This window comes from Carassius carassius, chromosome 26, assembly GCF_963082965.1.
Source record: "Carassius carassius chromosome 26, fCarCar2.1, whole genome shotgun sequence".
NCBI classification, from domain to species: Eukaryota; Metazoa; Chordata; class Actinopteri; order Cypriniformes; family Cyprinidae; genus Carassius; species Carassius carassius.
Genome location: NC_081780.1, coordinates 15,279,612 through 15,302,378, shown reverse-complemented (window position 1 = coordinate 15,302,378; position 22,767 = coordinate 15,279,612). Strand labels below are relative to the sequence as shown.

At 36.3% G+C, this 22,767-nt stretch overlaps 1 protein-coding gene across 1 annotated transcript in view; it reads left to right on the top strand.

The window, feature by feature from the left end:
- The window catches only part of LOC132105887 (membrane-associated guanylate kinase, WW and PDZ domain-containing protein 2-like), a 219,299-nt gene that overhangs the window by 169,063 nt on the left and 27,469 nt on the right, over nucleotides 1-22,767 (top strand). Inside the window, exons 10-12 of the mRNA XM_059511367.1 lie at nucleotides 2,801-3,418; nucleotides 16,624-16,655; nucleotides 21,089-21,257. Of these exons, the coding sequence (XP_059367350.1) occupies nucleotides 2,801-3,418; nucleotides 16,624-16,655; nucleotides 21,089-21,257 (819 nt within the window). The remainder of the gene's footprint in view (nucleotides 1-2,800; nucleotides 3,419-16,623; nucleotides 16,656-21,088; nucleotides 21,258-22,767) is intronic.

The window sequence follows — 22,767 nt, the reverse complement described above, 5'->3', positions numbered from 1 at the left end:
ATGGAGCATATCATCAAAATATTTAGTTTAATATTAGCGTGTTGCTAAGCTAATGGCTCCACATTCTCTTTTGTACAAAAATACACAACTCACACAACTAATGAAGCCGTTAGTCAAACTTGATATTTTCACATTAGCATATTGCTAAGCTAATGAATTAGCACCCTCGTAAGCACAGCAATACATAGCACACACAAATAAATTGTCAAAGATATTAGCATGTTGCTAAAGCTAATGGCTCCACATTCTTATTGGCACAACAATTCATTCATTCATTCAATTCATTGTAGTAAATGTTTAGTAACCATGGTTCTTTGGCATTTTGATTATCAATTGTATAACCAGAATTTTACTACAAATACCATGGTTAAACTATGGTTAGTGTAGAAAAATCTGACTGAATAAGCTCTTTTGCACTACAATCATTATATCTGCACTGTTTGCTTCACTGGTTTGCACTCTTGCACTCCATGTGCCTTGTTCTGGTTTACTTATCTTTCTTTTTACATGACCTATTTGTATATTTGTATTGATGTACTTTATATTTTATTATCTGTATTTAATGGTGTACTGTTATCTGTATGCACCAAGGGTCTGAGAGTAACGCAATTTCAATTATCTGTATGTATGCACTGTACATGTGGAAGAATAGACAATAAAGCAGACTTGACTTGAAAAACCATGGTTAATTTGTGGTTGCCATGTTTTAACTATAGTAACCATGGTTTTATCTGTATTTATATTTATATTTGCTCATTGCAATGCTTTCTGGGAATGTGGGATCTTGTAAAGAAGTATAATTATGCTTAAGGTTATTATGCCTACCTTTTGAATCAGCCTGGTCTTCAGGGGCGGGTCTACGTGGTGGCCAGGGGGCACCAGCCCCCCCTGAAATTTGATTGGCCACCCCAGGTGCCCCCCCCCCCATAAGATGTCTTGTGATTTGGTTCATTTTATGGCCAATCATTTTATAGACTCTGAAGTGAAGTGTGCTATTCAAAGAAGTACAGCGTCGTCAGATAAACAACACTTGTCACGGACTTCAAGTGTGGGAAGTCGAGACACTAGTGATGGGAAGTTCGGATCATTATACCGACTCGGACTATTGAGTCGCGTTCAGCAAAATGAACAAATCTTTTTTCGAGTCATTTCGTTCATTTTAGCAAAATGTAATTAAAATGTTACGTGTCACTTCCCCAACACATCTAGTACTTACGCAAACGTTGATCACACTACAAACAATACAAAACTAAAATGCTATAAAGATACACAAAAGATTAATTAATTCTTTACCTGGGTCTTCAGTCTGTGATTAACTCACCTCTTGTCTGACAAGTCTTCGGGTTCAAATCATTTCTTAATCACATGACAGATCCATGCGCTATTGCTGACATTTCTGTCACTCTGTTTTTGTTACTGTTTCTTCAGGATCTGTGGTGTGTTATTATTATATAAATAAATAAAACCCTGTTATAAATAAAATATTTATTAATTTGTCTTTTTGACTGTCTATCAGTAAATAAACACTAGACTATATAATAATATAATAATCCAAGTATTGATATCCTAGTTTGATTGGTATAATAATTGCTTTTCCTAGGCAGACTTGACAAATTGGTGTTATATATGTATAAGATGCTTGCTCAAAAAGGACATAATGGCATAAATTAAAAGCAAATAACATTTTGAATCCTAAACAAATAACATTACAGTTCTATAGTCTAATCTGAAGGGTGAACTCAAAAGACATAAATCATACAACAAGGTCATTTTTGAAGATTAGAATCCACTGTAAAAAAACAAAAAAAACAAACAAACAATCAAAGTGATGTTGCCGTCGGGAGACGACTTGTTCTTCCCTAATCAAATTAAAAGTTTGTTCAAAATGAACGAATCGTTCAAGAACGACACATCACAAGACACCAAACAAAGAGCTGGTAGTAATATGTTTGTATGGTTTTCTCAGATCAATGTTTTTACCCCGTCAGGCTTTGCTCGCGTTGGTCGTGGTTTATTTCAATCCAATGTTCAGTCAACGTTTAATAAAACACAATAAAAGTAAAATACGCTGGCCGCTATCAAACAATAAACAGTCATGGTGATTTGCATATTTTGTATCAGTTTATTTTGTGACAGTGACCACATAGCAAGATTGCACCAAATGACAATATGCACAGAATGTTCCAAAATAATAATTGTCTGGTGACACGTTACTTGTTAATGCATGAGAGTAAGTCAGTTAGATAGTCAGTTAAATTGTCAGGCCTAACTTAGTCATTTACACGTGAAATGACATGGATGCATTCTGTGCATTTCATTCACAATTTGAATTATTATTATTTTTAATTTTTTTTGAGATTGAGAACAACAGACACACATAAGTATTTCTTTTGAAGGCAGGGAAGAGAGCAGTGCCAAGCCATGAAAACAGGTAGGGAGTTTCTTTCAAAGAAAAAAAAAAAAAATGAATTTATTCTCAAATTTAACTTGGATATATATACAGGGATGACAAAAAACTAAATTAATCAAAAATGTGCTTTATTACTACATTTGTTTACAAGTAACTTTATTCTAGTTAAAAAAAATAATAAAATCAATAGGATTTATGTAATATACTGTAGAATTTAGCTTTTTTTTTTTTGGTCACCTGCGGCCACCCCATTTGGAGGCAGTGCCCCAGCATGGCCCCCCCACTGAAAATGCTCTAGACACGCCCCTGCTGGTCTTGTGATCCATATACATACCTACCCAAGTTTACATAAGCTAATATATATTTTATTTGTGTGTAATTGTGTTCCAGGAGACGTGATTGTCTACATTAATGGTGTCTGCGTCCTGGGCACCACCCACGCTGACGTTGTGAAGCTTTTCCAGTCGGTGCCGATTGGACAAAGTGTAACCCTCGTCCTTTGCAGGGGTTACCCTCTTCCGTACGACCCGGAGGACGCAGCCAGCACTTTGCTTTCCCCCCTCGGCCTAATTGATCGCCCTCTGCTGGTCAACGGACGGAATAGCTACGACAGCTACATGGAGTACATCTCCCGCACTGCTCGCTTCATCGACCCAATGCAAGCGGCATTGGCACAGTCCCACCCTGGAGACACCCACCTGGATGCAGGACCGCTGGAGGACAGCGTCTCAATGGCGTCTTCAGGAGCGGCCGGAGGAGAGCTGTTAACAGTTACCATGGTGAAAGGGGCGGATGGGTTTGGATTCACCATAGCAGACTGTAATGGAGGACAGCGGGTGAAGCAGATTCTGGAGGCACAAGGATGCCCGGGGCTGTGCGAGGGCGATCTGATTGTGGAAATTAACCAGCAATCTGCACTAACGCTGTCACACACACAGGTGGTGGAGCTGCTAAAAGAGTGTCCTGTTGGGGCGGAGGCCACGCTGGTTGTGCAGAGAGGAGGGACGGGTAAGGAGGCTTTTAAATGTTTTTGGGTTTTGTGTGTATTTCCACGACCTAAAATATGGAAAGGGCTCATAATTGGTTGATTAGTTCACCTTGCCCTTCTTAGCAGTTTTATAATTCACTCCTCGTCTTTCTCAAAGTGCTGAGTCACGCTGAAGAACAAGCTGTTTCTGCTTTCTACGACCTTCACTGTCCAGAAAAGCACTGTGGGTAAAAATAGTCTCTGACACATAATTACGGTAGTGTACAAACATGCATACGGACTACCTGTGTGCTCAGTATATTTATATCCTGCATTCTGTACAAGGACTGTTGCATAACGCGCTTTCACAAACACACACGTAAAATTCATAAACCGGCATAATTTAAAGACTCTCTGAAATAAATTTTGGAACTGAGGCTAATTTATATGCTAGTGTAGCTAGTGCCTGTTGCTTGGCCAAATTGGAATTGGAATCAGCACAGTAAGGAGTTTTGCATGAGGGCAAGAAAAGTTCACCACGCAGAATTTGCTCATGTTTATACTGGTCATGCAAATCTGCAGTGCTAACCAACAAAAAGCTGCTTGGGGACTTAGGTGTGCTTTATGCATTACTGTGTTATTGGATTTTTGGCCCACAAAATTTCACCTAAATTTATATATTAAAAATATGACCACACCTCAGTGAAACAGAGCAAGGGCAAAAAGCTACTGGCTATTGACTCCTTGGATATGTCCTACTTCCAATCCAGGAAAGAAAACAGCAGTCATCAAGCCATTTCATTGGCTTTAAAGTTAGCTGAAATCAAAATTGTTCCCAAAACGGATGCCAAACAGCTATTTAAAGCTTCACGCATTGCATTTCGCAGTAATGCACTTTCCAGCACACAAGCACTTCCTACACTCATGTACACCTACACTGTCTCGCATACAAATTATTGTTTGCTGGTTCAGTGTCATGCTCTCAAGAGGCATTAAGTCAATACTGATTATTTTACAGTGCTGTTGATTATTGCTGGTGATAACTTGTTTCTCACCTGAGACTGATTTTAGATTCTCCCCAATAAATCAAGCAGTCGACTTTTCTCAGATTTCTTCAGGTATTCAATAAAAAAGCCAGCTCTGCAGTCATTTTCAATACATCACTGATTCTTGAGACCTTGGACAAAACAAATTTATCTGCTTTTTTTTTTTTTAAATAGTGATATTTTGCCAATTTACATGATTACTAGAATGTTCTTTTATTTGTTCATTTATTTTATTTTAATACTATCATTTAATAAAAAAAATGTATTCACTTCCCCTAAAGTCAACTGCCCTCAGACCATAACTTACTACAGTATATGCTGTAGTATTTTTTTGTATAATAAACATTACTGTGTGTCCTGACATAAGATTAATTTTAGAAATTGTCCCTACTTTTGTGAGACTGACATATATGATTATTTTTATTAAATCCGGCAGTATCAAAGTCACCCATCACCCTAAAGTCTTATTTTGATATTTATTTTGAAATAAACAAGGTCATACAGACGCTGATGGGTTATATAGTTTCTTTTTTATCATTTTAGATATAACTTTCTTTTTGTTTTTTTCAGCTAAGCTGAAAATGTGTTCGAAACCATTCGGTGGTATTCATGTATTTATTCACTGAAGTGAATTCTAGATTCATCTGTATTCATTAAGTATTTGACATATTAATGTAATATCTCACAGCAATATGTGTTGACGGGTGAAAAAAACTAACATTTGTGAGAAAATGTAAGAAAATGGATGTTGAAATCAATCAATTTAATTCTATGACACATCATTTTTTAGTATAGCCTGTTTTGTCTGTTTTAGTGCTCAAGAATTGGGTGAATGCATACAGCCTGTCCAGCATGTCAGAGCCCAGAAAGCATATAATTTGATCTCCAATTGCTGCTGGAAGCACTCAGTAGTTTTTTTAGGCCTGGGGTTTTAGGCCTAGATTAATTGTGAGTCATTCATAGGAAATGAAAAGGCAGTAAAAGCCGATCCACATGCACCTGTCTATACTGAAGAAAAGCAGCTCATTCGAAACATTTTAGTATTGAATACAAGAAAAGCCCTTCAATGGCTTTAGCTCTAACTGACACCTTCACTGAGAACATATAAGCCTTTTTTAAAAGCAGCTTGAGCCAGTGTGATTTATGACCCGTAGCATTTAGAGTGTCTGATATAACCCAGAGAGAAAGGGAAAAGGAAAGTGAGGGAACATATAGATGAAAGATTAAGGACAGAGAGGGAAAGTATAGAGACCTTAATCATCAAAGCAGTTAAATAATATTACACAGTCCGAAATGCATCATAACATTAAATGAAGAGCAGTCTCCTATTAGGAGTTTTTAAACAGCATTTCTATAATATGATATTTGTTAACTACGGTATTTTTTTAAACATGTATTAATCTGTTATTATCATTCATTAAAGGCAATGCAGCAAATGATACCATGATATTTTAACATTATTTTTTATGTTACAGTGATGAGAATGAGACACTGTATTTTGCAACTTGAAGGTTTAGACTGTCTGTTTACTGTAATTAGAACTGGAGAAATAAAACAAATTCGATTTTTAATATAATGTTATAATTCATCCCTGAGGGGTAATCACAAAGAAATGGAAAAGATAAGGTGAAGAAGAAAAAGATCTAGAGAAGTATTTTGAGAGTTTATGTGAAGTATGTCTCTTCTCTGTGTCAGTGCAGGACAAACGTTAACGAGAGAGACATTAAATCTTTGTTAAGCCCCAGTGATCAGTATGGTGGATTACAGCCTCTATGCGCTTCACATACAGTGTGTATCACAATTGCACTCCAAAGCGCACACATGCATAATTATGGTTGGAGCATTTCTAGTATCGGGCTTATTATACTGATTCCAAAAGGTATTAGGACATTTAATTAACATTTAAAAACGTATACATGTATTTGCATTATATAACAAATTACCAAAAAAAATTAAAAATAAAAAGAATGTACTCAGGGATGATCTGTTTTTCATTCCTTTGATGTTGATGTGGTATGATTTGTGCCTCACCAAAGTGAAGTGTAATGAAACGAAGTTCTGTTAAATGGCCATGGGTGTTTGCAAGGCCACTGACCCACAACCAGGGCGCATGTTTTGTTTCATGTCCATGTGGGTAGACACACTTCTGTGCCACCAACAGAGTCAACGTGCTTGAAGGTCATTATGGTCACTTGAATATGAATTTGGCCTTGTGTCCCATACGTCAGCAATCTGTCCCATTCTTATCCTTGTTATATTCAGACAGACTGCACAGTGAGCCCTGAAACACTAAACAGCCTGTAGCATCACGCTACCACTAGAGTTTAACATCCTTCTGTTCAAACATGCCGTGAATGACATAAGGAGGACAGAAAATGATTTGCACAAACCAACAGTTTCTGTCAAGCCAAGTCGCAGGGTCAGTTTTATTCAATGCTGCTTCCATCTGTATTTATCTGCACCTCTTCCTTTCTTCAGTCCTTTTGATGCAGTATATGCCAAGACTTCTGAAGCCATACAACTTTTTTATGTCAGTATTCACTAGACATCATAAAATCCGAGTTTGTGAGTAAAGATCTTTTCAGTGAATGGGTTTATCCCATTCATTCTAAATTATTAATTGACAAACTGATCCAAGACTGAACTCTAGTTCATGATTAGGTCGCAAATTTACAGTTTGTTGTTTTCAGTTTACTTGATACATTTGTTAAGATAAAATCTGAGGTTTTGGGTCGGGATTTTAAGGTTGCTGAGGGTGAAGATCCATATTAGATGATGGGGTGGAAGTTTGGGCTTTTGAATTATGGTTAGAAAATAGGGGTTAGGTCTGGATTTTAGGGTTTGTGGTTAGGATCAGTAAAAGGTTCAGAAAGTTCATGATGGATTTGGTTTGGGGTTTGGAGTTTGGAGTTCTAGGATAGGACTGGGATCTAGGTTAGATGAAGGAAGGGATGAGAGTAAAGGGTTTGGGATCAGGGTTAGAAATAGATTTAGTATTTAGAGGCTGGTTTCAGTGAAAGGGTCAGGGAGTCCATGGTGGTTTTAGGTTGGGGTTTGGGATAGAAGTTGGAACTGAGAGGAGGAGAAGCAATGAGTTTTAGGTAAGGGTTAGAAATAGGGGTTGGATTTTGAATTTAGTTGTTTGGGTCAAGGTTCAGTAATAGGATCAGGGATGATAGATTTAGGTAGCAGTTTGGAGTAGGAGTTGATGCTGAATTATGATCCAGGTTAGATGAAGTCGTTGGACTAATGAGTTTGGGATAAGGCTAGAAATAGAGGTTTGATTTCGAATTTTAGTGTTGAGGACAGGTTCAAGTTCAGTGAATGAATCACGAAGCACACAATGGATTTGAAGAATTTGAGAAACATGTACATCTATCCATTCATTCTCTAGATCACATGTCTTATGTGGGGTCACAGGGATGCTGGAGCCTGTCCCAGCGTCTCGGCTATAGTCAGGAAAACAGTCTGGATGGATGAATGCTAATGTCCTACTTGGCTAAACTGTTATACCATGTGTGAAATGAGCTATACCAAGATATACATGCAGTTTACAAATTAACAATCAGACTTTCTTTGTTTTACATCTGATCCAGTCAATGACATGAGGTGTAGCTCACTCACACAGAGAGATGTCTAATGCCAATACTAAAAGGCTTTTCTACGAATCCAATCAGTGGAACAGTCCAGGAGCATTTAGACAGCCTATTATATGCCCTAATAAAACTGTCAGTGCTCCAGTGAAATGATGTGCCACTTCTTAATGTGCCGCAATTTGGCTCCTCTGTCTCATCACTGGACACTGACCATCCTTTCTAATTACACTAGTGCAAATGTGACAGTCTCTTGTGAACAGTTTGGTTCACCCTCTCTGTCTCTCGTTTTATTACACCCTTTTTCTGTACCCCTGCTGATCGATTGTCATCTTTGCTTTCCTTCTACCTCTGGTGTGGGAGTCTAAAGCTAAATCTCAAGACTTGTCCATGGTGTAACACTGGGTTGATTGTTTATAAATGTCTCATTCATAATGTCCAGATGGTGATGTGGTTTTACTGCCAGATCTCTTTGTCTCCACAATAATTTCACTGCCCCACATGTCTAGCACTCTTAACTTGTGAAAATGCCCTTGGCTGCTGATTTAAGTGCATTTTGGCATGTTTCCCTGGAATGGTTATCCGTTGGATCTGTCTTTGAAAAGCTGCTGCAGGATCAGAGTCTTTAACCGGTATCCATTGATTACCAAACACTTTTTCAGAGCGCCATCTGCCGTTTCCATGATTGGCTTATTTAGTGAAGATCTTATTGTTATCAGATAATTGTTGCACTGAAATATCCCTTGGAACGTCACTATGACAGCTTCGGTATGACACACAGCTCAACAGCAGTGTTGGGGGTAATGCATTACAAGTAACGCGAGTTACGTAATCAGATTACTTTTTTCAAGTAACTAGTAAAGTAACGCATTACTTTTTAATTTACAAGAAAATATCTGAGTTACTTTTTCAAAAAAGTAATGCCAGTTACTTTGTATTCCCATTTTTGGACTGCCAAGCCTCCTGTTCCCATATTGGGAGAAATCAGAAGTATGGAGGCGTTGTGTGGGCTGTGTGAACATGTTACTGTAGTTCTAGACTAAATGTGAATGTGCATTAATTCATCCCACTCACAAAAAAAACAAAAAACAAAACAGATTTAGTATTCATCAAAATTAATCAAAACAGTGAAATGCAAACTCAGAATATGACGCAAACCTGCTATAACTAAATATATTAAATAACACAAATGTATCTATTCCCATTTAATTTACAGTGTCTTTGCTGCTGACCTTTAATGATCCAGTTCAACCATACAAATAATTAAAAAATGACTTTAGATAAACTAACAATTGTGCTTCATTGTTTTTTTTTTTGTTTTTTTGCTGAAGAGTGTTGAACCTCTTTCTCCTGTGTTCTACTGTACAGACGTGAATTTACTTTTCCTTCAGCCTGAGGTTTATTCATTACACTTTTTGGTGTGAAAGGGCTTTTACATTTGCTATAAATAGAACTTCTTATATTAAAAACAATCAAGCCCTGCTCATATTTAAAAAGTAACGTGAAAGTAATGCAAAAGTAATGTAACACATTACTTTCCATAAAAAGTAACTAAGTAACGTACTTAGTTACTTTTTTAGGGAGTAACGCAATATTGTAAGGCATTACTTTTAAAAGTAACTTTCCCCAACACTGCTCAACAGAATATTGGTTATGATGCCCAGAAGCAAGATAAAGGTTTCTAGAAGAACATGATTACTTCATCTCTGAAATTATAGAAGCCAAATTAATTGAAGACTCTGTAAAATTGAAGTTTTGTGGCTTTCCTTTTGATAACCAGGCCCATGTGGAATCTGAAAACACAGAATTCTGCAAAAATCCTAACCCTACCCCATGTAGTTACCTTATATAACCAGAACGTTCTTAGGTTGGTACTGTGTAAGTACTTGTAAGTAAACATACTGTGAAATAAAATCTGTTTATTTTTTCCCAACAATTGTATATATCATCCCCTTCCATTTTTGTTATGTTTTTCATAATACTTTTAGAAAACATCATAATATCTGTAAAGGTATGTACTTTTATTTAGAGGCAAAAATTTTAAAAGACAGCTTATCATCACTTTTAATTAATTAATTAATTAATAAAAGGTTTTAGTGTATTTTGCTAATGGCGACAAGGTTTTAAAACTGAAGTGTTTTGTTTCTGCCCTACTACTACTATATTGTCTCAGACTGGTTTCTCCTAGATTCCCATTGGTTTTGCTAGTCAGGATGCTCAAAAATCAATAGTCAAAAAGCTCTGCATATTAAGCTGGGATAGAAGAAATTATTTAAATGTTGAAAGAAAGAAAAAACTATTCACTTAAGCTCTAAATTATTGTCAGGATTTTTGGTACCCTTAGACAACATTTATATATTTGAGTAATTTAAACGGATACACAAGGTGGTGGATATCATTCAGTCTTGTGCTTCCTGTCTCACTGTTGTCATGGCCACCAGTTTAAGCATCTGCTATTTTGCTTGTACTGTAGCTAGTGTTTAGAGCAAATGTTCTGTCTAGCTTGATGTGCGTGAATGTGAGAGCGCTGTTAAAATGACTTTTCAAAGCTTGCATTAATATCTCATATGGTGTGATCAATCCAGCTTATCAGTTATCCTCTTTACTAAGCTCTGTCCATCCATCCTAAAGTGTGTGTGTGTGTGTGTGTGTGTGTGTGTGTGTGTGTGTGTGTGTGTGTGTGTGTGTGTGTGTGTGTGTGTGTGTGTGTGTGTGTGTGTGTGTGTGTGTGTGTGTGTGTGTGTGTGTGTGTGTGTGTGTAACAAAAGCAGATGACTCTTAGCTGGTTGAGAAAAACAAACGCCTCTCAGTGTCTCATCAAAGAGCTAATTAGCTCCGGCTCTACTGGTATTCTCATTAGCTTATTTATACCCATTAACTCAGATATAGGCATGGGACCATTAGCTTACCAGACACATGCTTCAAAATTTCAAAAGCAGCTCATGGGGAATTGACAATGGATGTGAATGCACACGCACACACACATACACATAAGACAACTCAAATAACAGTAATATGTCAAAAACAGTTACTGGCTTCTCAGTAAGGGTAAATGTTCGAAACATATTTACATCACTCCACCAAAAAAGCTGTGTAATGTAATCTGAGAGGTCATATCTCATCAGCTGGGTTGTTAACATAGGTTAAAGGCTGAATTAGGCCTCTATATGACCTATATTCACCACATTTATATATTAATAGTATGTATACTTATATTTTATATTTCTATTGTTTTACATCTAAATATATGTTATTCAATATCCAGCATTGCTGTTGAATATATGCAACAATCAGTATATGCCATTCGGTACATATTGAATATATTCTACTGGCAGCTTCATACCTCGATGTACTCAGCAGTGAGACAGTTGCCTGCTGGGTCTGTGTGTATATTATGGATAAATGAAGATTAATGCCCCCCATCTGATCTCTGTGCTGCTTAAATCTTGTTTAGTTAATGAAATGCACCTCAGTCATAAAGAGAGCACTAGATGTTAAGCAAGCCGTTGATTTGTGGCAAAGTGGACATTAGTTGTCCTGACTGTCCACGGCATGTTTTAATCAGCATGCAGTAGAGCCCACATGCTGGAGAGGCTGGAAGGATAGAAAGAGATGACAAAATGACAATAGTACAAGAAAATCAATATAATATATATATATAAATCAATAGATGGATTGATCTTCCTGACTCTTATCATCCTCCAATCATGTGATCACCAAGTAGTGAATAGCAAATTTGGCAGAAGTAGGCAGCTCTTTCATAATTGCCAGATGGCAGGATGTACTCTGGGACACATTTACTGATAGAAGCCTGTCTGGATTACGTTTTCTCCTAGTCTCACCTGCATCATACAAATTTACACCATTTGATGAAAGTTGTTAGCATAATCTGCTTAATATGCATTATGTTTATCAGCTCAGGTTCAAATTGGGCGAGATATTTACCTACCAACTGCGTTTAAGAGCTAATTAAGACTTGGGATGTGAACAACATTAGGAATCGAAATTTGAGCATTGATATCCACTGACCTTTTCTGTTTGCTGTGTTCATTTATTGTGATTTTATAGCCATCGACCACCGTGCACCAAGAGCTCCTGTTTTTTTAGCAAAGCACTACTTTGAGCAAATATTTTCTTTTTTTTGCAAAATATGTTTTGCATTTGAAGACCGTTAGATTTTCATCCATTTGATGAGGCTTGATATGACTTGTATCTGTGCTCTCCAGAGCACTCTTCCATTCATTTCTCTATCCATACAAATGAAGCGCAATCAAGCCACTTTTCCTCCCTTTCAGCTAGTGTCACTGATTTCTTGCTCATCCTTGCTCACTGAAGCAGCCCAGTTGTGGCCTGTTGGACTTTCTGCTCCTTATTTGATGACTCATGCCCAGCCGTCGGTAACACGCTGCACTTTGCTTTTTAATCAGCCGGTTGCCGTTATGCTTGTGTTGTAAAAGCAGCACAAAGAAAGAGAATTAGAGTGTGATTATTAATATCGATTAGAATTTAGTGTGCATTAAAATACTTATTTGTATGAGGCAACTACATGTCAGATTCTTTATGTTGACTACACATCCTAAAAGCTGAGGACTATTTCTGTTTTATACATTAGAAACTCAAAAAGGTCACCTTCACATTACACTAAAGCGTTATAATCACAATCAGATGCCGTGTGAGAATTCCAGCCTGGTCTTATTGTTTATACAGTATGTAGGTACTTGTACGAAACAATTACATGTACAAAAATATCATTTTTTTGTATGTTTGGGTATGCTGATGTGTATGGAAGGCTATTTCCGCCACTGACTGAATAAAAAAAAAACGTTGACTTTTTATCTCACAATTCTGAATTTATTTTTCTTAGATTTACTTGATATAAACTCACAATTCTGAGTCAGAATTGTGTTCTATAAACTCTCTATTTGGAGTGAAGTCATAATTGTGAGAGATAAACTCGCAATTTTGAGAACATATCCGTCTTTTTTTCTCCTCAGAACTGGACTTTAGAAGTCGCAATTGTGAGTTTATATATCACAATTTTGAGGGGGAAAAAAAGTCAGAATTGGGACTATTTATCCCTTTTTTATTTTGTATTCAGTGGCGGAAACGGGTTTCCAATATATGTGTGCAATGTGGACACACTGGCAATAACAAAAATGAAAATATATATAATTCACAAATCCTTTATATGATGAATTTATTTATAGTTTAGATTCCTTAATTTTAATCCTGAAACTAAACATGACCACTTTTTTTTTTTAAAAATTGTTACTATATTTTTGAGTAATTATTTTTTCTGCTACCTCTAAACCTCTTGTTACTAAGGATGGAGATGATGACGATTGAATAATGGACAATCAAACAGATTCTGAAGATTTGGAAAACAGTGCAAAAATAAAATAGATCACATGGATAGATACTGTAAGTCATTTTATGGTGCATTTGTGGTATTTTTTTGCTTTTTTTGTCATTGCATATACAAAAGATGTGTTAAATGAAACTGTTAAATGATAAGTAATGAAAAATGTCATTCATTTTAAAGTTTCAAGTTATTCTTGTTCAAAATAAATTACATTTTTCCAAACAAGCTAGCACTAGAAGTCAGAATCAAATGTTTAATTGTGTTAAAAAATAAATAATAATAAATCTGATTGATCATAAATACATAAATAAATCCAAATGATCATTAATAGAATCAACCAATTAATTCCATTAATTAAATATTCATAGATTATTCATAGAGAGGGTTCATAAAAATGTATGTCTGTTAAGTTGTTCATATACATTTTAGATTATGTGAATAATGTATGTTTTATGGCCCTATTTTAATGATCTAAACGCAAAGTGTAAAGCGCATGGCGCAGGTGCACTCAGGGCGTAACAACGGAAAAACGGTCTGTGCTCCAGGGCGCATTTTTGGAATGGGTTGTCCCTATTCTATTAATGAGTAATGGGCATAACGTTCAATACACCAATCAGAGTGTCATTTCCCATTCCCTTTAAGAGCGAGATCGCTATTTACGTGGCGGAATTTTTTGGCAGAAAAGCTGAACGCTTCTCAAGCGAAGAAACCGATCTGCTCGTGCGCGAAGTTAAAGACAGCAAGCAGATCATCCACGGGACAAGCATTAATCCACCAAAGCTCCGCGCGATGAGCCAGTTAATATATATATGTGTGTGTATTGGCACGATTGTTCAATTAATTAGCCAATTTCATTCATCATTATAAGTAGTAATAGGCTGAATTGAAAATAGGTAGCCTAATTCTAATACACGCAATGACTATCCATCATTACATTTTTATATTTATGTAGCCTACACAATAATATTAATTTACACTGTAATCCTTTGGTTTTTAATATTTGGCATGTTTGTGTGATGCGCATCCCTGTGTGTAATAAGCAAAGTCAACACACACTGTGGACCTGCCCAGAGGCGCATTTTCTTCCAACGCACTCTTTAAATAACAAAAAATATTGCGCCATTGACTTTAGACCAGGTTTGAGTTGGTCTATGGCGCAGTCTATTTTCAGCTCCTTAAAATAGCAATGCACCTGAACACACCTCTTTTTTTTTAGACCAGCACGCCCATGAGCGCACAAATGAGCGCAAATGCATTTGCTAATTAAACGACGTGGCTCTCGACGGAAAATACGAACGGCGCCGGACTGAAACTAGCAAACACACTTGTGCTGCACCTTGCGTCGCATTGCGCCGGATGTATGATTGGGCCCTTAGTGTCTAGGCAAACATAAGTTAAGTGCATATTATACATACGCGAATATTCTTGAGATCACCTTGAATTACTAACTTCGATTAGAATTTAGTGTACATTTAAAATACTTATTTTATGTGAAGGAGCATGTCGGCTACACATCCAAAAAGAGCAGAGGACTATTTCTGAATTATTTTTCTGATATTTTATACATCAGACGTTATAGTGACTAAAAGGTCAGTTTAACATAATTGCAAAATCATTTTAATCACAATCAACCTGGAGCCTTAACGGAAAATATAAGCTTATAATAACTTCAGTAGCTTTTTCATCTCAATATAGCAACTCTGGAACCCTTTATAGTGAAAATGTTTCACATGACTGTTGTGCTTCATCGCAAGCTCACTGACTGTCTGTATGCAGAGTTCTGAATTTTTATAAATTACGCTGCATTCATGTGCACAATAAATATTTCTGTAATTGGTTTTATATGGTGATGGTCTAAGATGGCTTTTAATGGCCAATCTCGAAGAACAGGGAGACCAACACAAAGCTATATAACTCCTATAACTCACCATTATTAAAATGAAATAATATATATTAAAAATGTTTTTTTTTTTTTAAAGATGAATCAATTTCACAGCAGCCGTATTCTTAATTCTTTATTGGATTAACTGTGCAGCTCTAGTATGCTTGTGCACTTTGTCTCTCTCTCACTAATTCCAAACAGGTCATTTGCATCGCCTTGTTCATTCCTGAAGGTCATCTGCGGGAAGACATGAAAGACAGTGAGGGAGAAGTTGAATGCAAGATGCTGGACGGTTTATGCGTGTGTTTGTTTGCTGCATTTCAAGGCCGATTTAGGAGGAGTTTAGAGAGAAAATATTCATGAATTTGCCGTTTGATGTCGGCGAGTATTGTTTAGCTCTTAATAACAGAAGAGGTGCTCTACACTGCAACTACTTCCTGTTTGTTATGATTAGAGTTCAGAAGCCTCATGGTCTTTCGCCTCATCTCAGCCAATGTTTTCCCTCCTGGGGGAAAATGAGCATTTGATGTGATGTGAAGTTGCTGCTCGGTGCATTTTAAGCATCTTTCTGTCATTGGATTTGGGCGTCCTTTCATTGAATGCAACAGGAGATTTGTATTTTTTGTCATCAAAGAGGATCAACAAACACGGTCCACAGGGTCAAACTTGTATATTTTACATTCAAATCTCTCTTTCTCTCAACAGATACATGAAATATTCAAATAATAACCACTTGTCCTCAAAAGAGAGGAGCAAATGTTATGATATTTGAATAGCTGCTGTTTGAATTGTATCTTCGGATTTTAAACACTGTTCAATTTATAATTGCACACTAATCCTGTTACAGTTATTTGAAGCACTTTAAAGATTACTTGTTGTTTAACAATACTTAGAATTATTCAGATGCTTAACACAGCACCACATCAATTTCAGCAAATTATGTTTTTTTTTTTTTACTGAAACCAATATACAATGAGACGGTCTTAAATAAAAGGCGTGTAGATATTACATAATTAATCTGCACTATTTCTCGGTCATCAATCAAATAGGCCAGTTTTAACTTCTTTGGATAAAAGTTGTTACTTCCCTCCTACTCTCAAAAAGTTGTATTAACACTTTGTCTTAAGTTAGAATATTACAAAATACAAGTGATCTCTGAAATGCCTTTCAGACCCCATTTAGAAATTCTTTTTAAATAAATACTAGCTAAAATAAATGAAATTGGCTCAGAATGTACCTCAAGAATGAACAGCTGTGTAGTTACCAAAATAAATTTCTGTTTTGTTTAAAATTTGTTTAAAATTCCCACTTCAAATCTAATACTAAAGATCCAGCATGCTAAAGGTTTTGTTCTCCATTGCAGGTCACTTTTCACCTTGGAAGACCTCTAAACAGGTAAAACGTACCGTATTCCAGCCCTCTGAATTTAATTAATAAACTAACATCAACTGTGTACTCTCAGTATTGAGTGATTAGGTCTTATTATATATTATACAGCATATCTATTATTAACCATCACTGTTGGGCTTCAACACATAATAAATAGCTTTATCGTATTGTTATAACATATTACCACGAACTGCATTGTACTAAGCTACTGCTTGTGTGTCTCTTAATGGACAAGAAGAATGACTAATTTGCTTTACAGATATACCACTACAACACCAAGCGGCAGCTATATTTATCATATTTGAAAATAAATTAACCAATTTTAGTAGAGCAAATAATATTTTCTAGTTAAAAGCATAATTTGTTCCATTTAAATCTTTTTTGGAAAGATTACGAAAATGTATTTGTTAAAAGCTATGGAGACCTAGTTGAAGTAAACACTTAGTTCAGCTGAGAACAAATCACTGCACCTTCACTATGTTTTCCCACTAACCAGTGCACTGTGTAATGTGGCACGCAAACCTTCACCCTCAGCAGTCTGTCCCTGCAGTGTCCTTTGATTCTGATCCAATATTGTCAGCTGTCTTGTCTGCTTGACTAAATCTTCAAGAAAGTCTTCCTCAAACTCTGAACTGTCCCATGTGTAATGTATATTTAGACACAGGATGGTATATGTAAATATATATGCAAATAAATTGAATGATTTTAATAGAGCAAATAATATTTTTATGTTAAATATATACATTAAGTGGTAGAGCATTGTGTTAGCAGCGCAAGGTTGTGGGTTCGATTCCCAGGGAACACATGTTAGGTAAAAAATTGTTAGCCTGAATGCACTGTAAGTCGCTTTGGATAAAGGCGTCTGCTAAATGCATGAATTTAATTTTTATTTAATAATATAGAATATATAAAAATTTGATATAGGTATATTTGAAGCAATAGCCAAAAATACATTATGGATCAAAATTATAGCTGATTTTTTTAATGCCAAAAATCATTAGGGTATTAAGTAAAGATCATGTTCCATCAAGATATTTAGTAAATTTCCTACTGTAAATATATCAAAAGTAATTTTTGTTTAGTAATATTCATTGCTAAGGACTTTATTTGGACAAATTTAAAGATGATTTTCTCAACATTTTGATTTTTGTGCACCCTCAGATTCTAGGTTTCAAATAGTTGTATCTCGACCAAATATTGTCCTATCCTAACAAACCATACATCAATGGAGAGCTTATTTATTCAGCTTCCATATGATGTATAAATCTGAATTTTAAAAGAATGACACTTAAGACTGGTTTTGTGGTCCAGGGTCAAATATATCTGTTTGTGTACATATATATATACAGTACAGACCAAAAGTTTGGACACACCTTCTCATTCAAAGAGTTTTCTTTATTTTCATAACTATGAAAATTGTAGATTCACACTGAAGGCATCAAGGGCTATTTGACCAAGAAGGAGAGTGATGGGGTGCTGCACCAGATGACCTGGTCTCCACAGTCACCGGACCTGAACCCAATCGGGATGGTTTAGGGGTGAGCTGGACCGCAGACAGAAGGCAAAAGGGCCAATAAGTGCTAAGCATCTCTCGGGGAACTCCTTCAAGACTGTTGGAAGACCATTTCAGGTGACTACCTCTTGAAGCTCATCAAGAGAATGCCAAGAGTGTGCAAAGCAGTAATCAAAGCAAAAGGTGGCTACTTTGAAGAACCTAGAATATGACATATTTTCAGTTGTTTCACACTTTTTTGTTATGTATATAAATCCATATATAATTCCACATGTGTTTATTCATAGTTTTGATGCCTTCAGTGTGGATCTACAATTTTCATAGTCATGAAAATAAAGAAAACTCTTTGAATGAGAAGGTGTGTCCAAACTTTTGGTCTGTAATGTATATATATATAGACACACACACACACATGTACACAGTGCATCAGTACATGCCAACCCATCAACCCACGCATTTATTTATTTTTGGTTTGAGATCTCTGTCCTGTCTCTTTCCATATAACAAAGGCTTGACTGGTCATAAATCGACTGATTTTTCTTCACTCTACAGAGAGTCAGTCGCACTGCCGCGAGCTGCTGGCCACTGTACTGTCATTCTTCAACACATATCCTTGTATCTATCTCTATAGGGAACAGAACTGGGACAGAGTGAAAGTCTCGTTACCCCAGTACAGTAGAGCTGCTTGGATTTTATCATCTCTCTCTCTCTTACGCTGGGGTTTAACTAGACATCATTTGCTTTAAGAATATCTCCACAGCTAGAAAGAGTTTCATGACTGGAAAATGTTAAAGTGGTCCATCTTTTTCTGCAATTATCCATGTGCAAAGAGTATTAGCCTTTACTCAATGTCACTGTTATGTGGTCAGAGCACTAAATCATTAAATCGATAGAAATTATGAACCACCACATGCTAACTGTTCAGCTTCTGCTGAAACTTGGCCAGTGAATTTAAATGGTCACAATATTAGTTTCTTCTTAATAAAATAAAATGAAATATATTATAAATATCTGATATATCACCCAAAATAACAGCTTTTCTGTACCAAAATGTTTTCTCAACTTAATCTCTAGACTCAAAAGAATCAAGGTTAAGCTAGAGTTCTGCACGGTGATTAAACTGAAATTTGAAACCTGTTCAGACATGCAAAATCTGATTATTGTGTATACATCTCATATCCATTAATTTGACTGGTAATGGATATCTGATCTTTACAAATCCATATAAACCACATTCTTATGCAGATCTGTGTCCAAATACCCAGATTTTTTTGCTTACTTGTTATAGAAAAATGGTAAAATCTGGCTTTATTAAAAAAAAGATAGATAGTATCACTGAATAAACTGAAATACATTAATTTATAGAAACAACATTTTTCATGGGTTAAATTAGTAACTTAGTAAATTAGTATTTTTTAAAAAGCTCTTTGAATAGCTCTGTATATATAAACTACAGAGAGTCTGTTCTAAAAATTGGTTTTGAAACCAAATCACATCTGTCAGAAATCTAAACCAGATATTAATCCCTTTTTATTTCATCCCTGAGCATGTAAACTCTTATGCTCCCATTTTCACAGACTCTGACTCAAAGATATAACAAGTTAAGTGAACACATAAAACATTTATAACAAAACTGTATTTTTTATTCATCACAAACCTGAGCCCATTGCAAACCTGAAGTTATGTATAAAAATACTGACTTGAACCCACCCAAAATGGTTTGTCCTTTAGCAGACCTCTAGCATGAGCTTCTTTGATTGCTATAAGCAAAAACCTGTTTGCAAGAGTATGTACGTCACAGCACTTTGCTCTGGCAGCAATAACATCATCTATGAGCTAATGTGCGCGTGTGCGTGAGTTTACTTGGCAGTGACACGTTTTAATCTGTTTTTTTCCCAGCCGCACACAGCAGCCCAGAGGCATTTGCCTTCATCCTCTCCAGCTCCTCCAGATTAACACTGACCTCCTTTAATAAGCCTTGGCATCTTTCTCATCCTGGCATCTACATTCTTTCTTTGTAGATTTTTCCACCTCTTCTTCAATTATGCCTTTTGTTTGGCATTTGCTTTCACGCTAAAGCTTTTGGCACGAACCCCAATCCATTTGTTGTCCAGCGTTGTGTAGAATTTAATCACCTCGCTGTCGGTTCATAAGTTGGAATTGAACTGGCTAGGACCCGACAAGAAGATGAATTGGAGTATGAATCTGAATAAATTACTGATGCAATTTAAAGAATTGAATGACAAGCTTTCCTTTTTCTTGTGGACAGTTAACTTTTTTGCGGTCAGTTTCTCTCCAATCTAAATAAAGCCATAAAACACCTTTATTTTTTCAAATATATATATTCTATAAAGCTACTAAGAGAATCGTTAATGAAAGCATTCAGAGGAACTGGAACTAGTACAAAAGTATAAAAGCACAAAGTGACTAGCAGAGGTAGAGGATGAAGAAAACAAACAGTCGAATTTTGCTTTAATATTAGAAAAAGTGGACTATGCCTGCTTGCTGTTCTTTGCACATTCTATTTGCATAAACTAATTTTGGGTGTCGTGCTAGAGCCTGGTGTAGTGAAGTAATTTGGGAACGTTTTGCCCACAGCTGCATTAGCATGAGAAAACACAAAGATTACATTCAGTATCGTCAGCAATAGAGAAACGCATCAAGCGTCCTTCATGAGCCCTTGATGCGCCTTATTTTGCTGAGCTAGAACTAACGTGCCATGTATTGTGTGTGTGTACGCTTCATTTAAAAACTAATTACCGCGAAAGCGAGTTCATTGTTAAACACTTTCCTATCCCATGGCCAGCGAAATTTCAAGGCGGAAGTTGCCTGGAAGAGCGCTGTTTGCTTACTCAGTTCAGCATATTAAATAAACGCAGTGCTGGCCGATGATTGGCCGCTTTACTAAATGCCGGTGTATTTGCAGGTCTTGGAACATTGGGATCCTCACAGCAGTCCCACAGCCAGTCTATCTCTCCATGCTCTCCCTCACAGCGCTCCATATCTGCACTGGCCTTCAGGTCCAGAGTTTGACCTGACCAAACCTGACCCCTATGACCTCTATGAGAAGTCCAGGGCTATCTATGAAAATAGGCGTAAGTAACTTCTTGCTAGCAACTAAAGCTAGCATGAATGCCTACTTCTGATCTGTGCTGTTTACCTGCTGTATTTTTCCACTCCAAAAATTTGCCCATATGCACATACACACCAAACAACAAACAAATTCCCTGCTGTACATGGCAAAAGATATGTAGCAGTGTGTCGTGATGAGGCACGGTATGCTAACACGGATCACAATAAAAGCTATCTTTTCTGTGGAAGGTGTTTGTGAGATTTAAATGAGTGACACGAAATGCTACTTGATTTGTAATTCTGCAGCATTATGTTAAGTTGCCCCGCCCACAGTGAAATCTCATTGGGCGAATTTTCCACTCCACATTGCAATGCAATGCAATAGGAGAAATCATAGCATCAAATATCGACTTTAGAAATGGAAGTTAAATTGAATTGAGATGTGCCAGATGTTATTGCTAATATTAATCCTGTCAGGGCTGTAGTTGAAAGTCTGTTACCAAAATGAAATAAATCTACATCTTTCCGTTTGGGCCAAAAATGACTTATACTGGTGTGTTATTGACTTGAGCATGGTCTCGAGTGACCATTTCAGTTCATGTCAGCTCTCTGAGACTCAAAAAATACTGTTTTGTTGTTGTAAAAATGTTATCCTCCATGCTAAGTGTTCCAAGGTTGTTGTTTCTTGTCAGTTTGGAATTTTGACACAATGAAATCTGTGGAGCTGCTCTGGGGTCCAGGAAAACTTTAGTGGTCTTAGTGACTTTGATGTTATATAACACTTTGCATTATTAATGCAGGTACTTTCTTAAACAAATTTCGAGACTTTACCATGTTGTACCCCTGAAAAGGGGGAGAAGATTAATGCACACAGTTTCTCGCGCAGTTTCTCCACTGGAAGCTTTATGTAGAATGTAATCAAAATTAATCATTTGTATACACACAATTAAACATTTCTATTACAAATGAACTTCATTGACATCTTTCATATCAGTATTCAGCAGTTTTTACCATATACATTACATGAGTACACTCTTATATAAAAGGCTATTTGAGACTCATGACACTATAAAGTGCATACAGAAATACAATAAAGCATTTTAAAGCATTTAACGGTTACCTGAGGCTCAACTCTTTTAAATCTTACTCTTTTTAGTCATCTATGCATATTAACTCTATGGCAAATCAGTTATAAGCATGTAAATGTACAATTTCAGATAGATGTTTTAGCCTAACATTCTCAAGTCACTTTTACTCTACACATCTTTGAAACAAGTCGACAAATCAGCACTATAAAAACAGGATTACACATAAAATACACAAATTTAAGACCTAACGCTATTCTCAACGCGCACAAAATGGAGTCCTGCGCTCGCGCATTTCTAAACTACATATTTTAAACATTTCGGACACACAATCAATATAATAATCGCGTCTCTATACTCTCAAACATATTATTAATCCTAATAAAGTATTTTAAACTAATAATCACACATTTAATACCTGAAAAGGGGGAGAAGATTAATGCACACA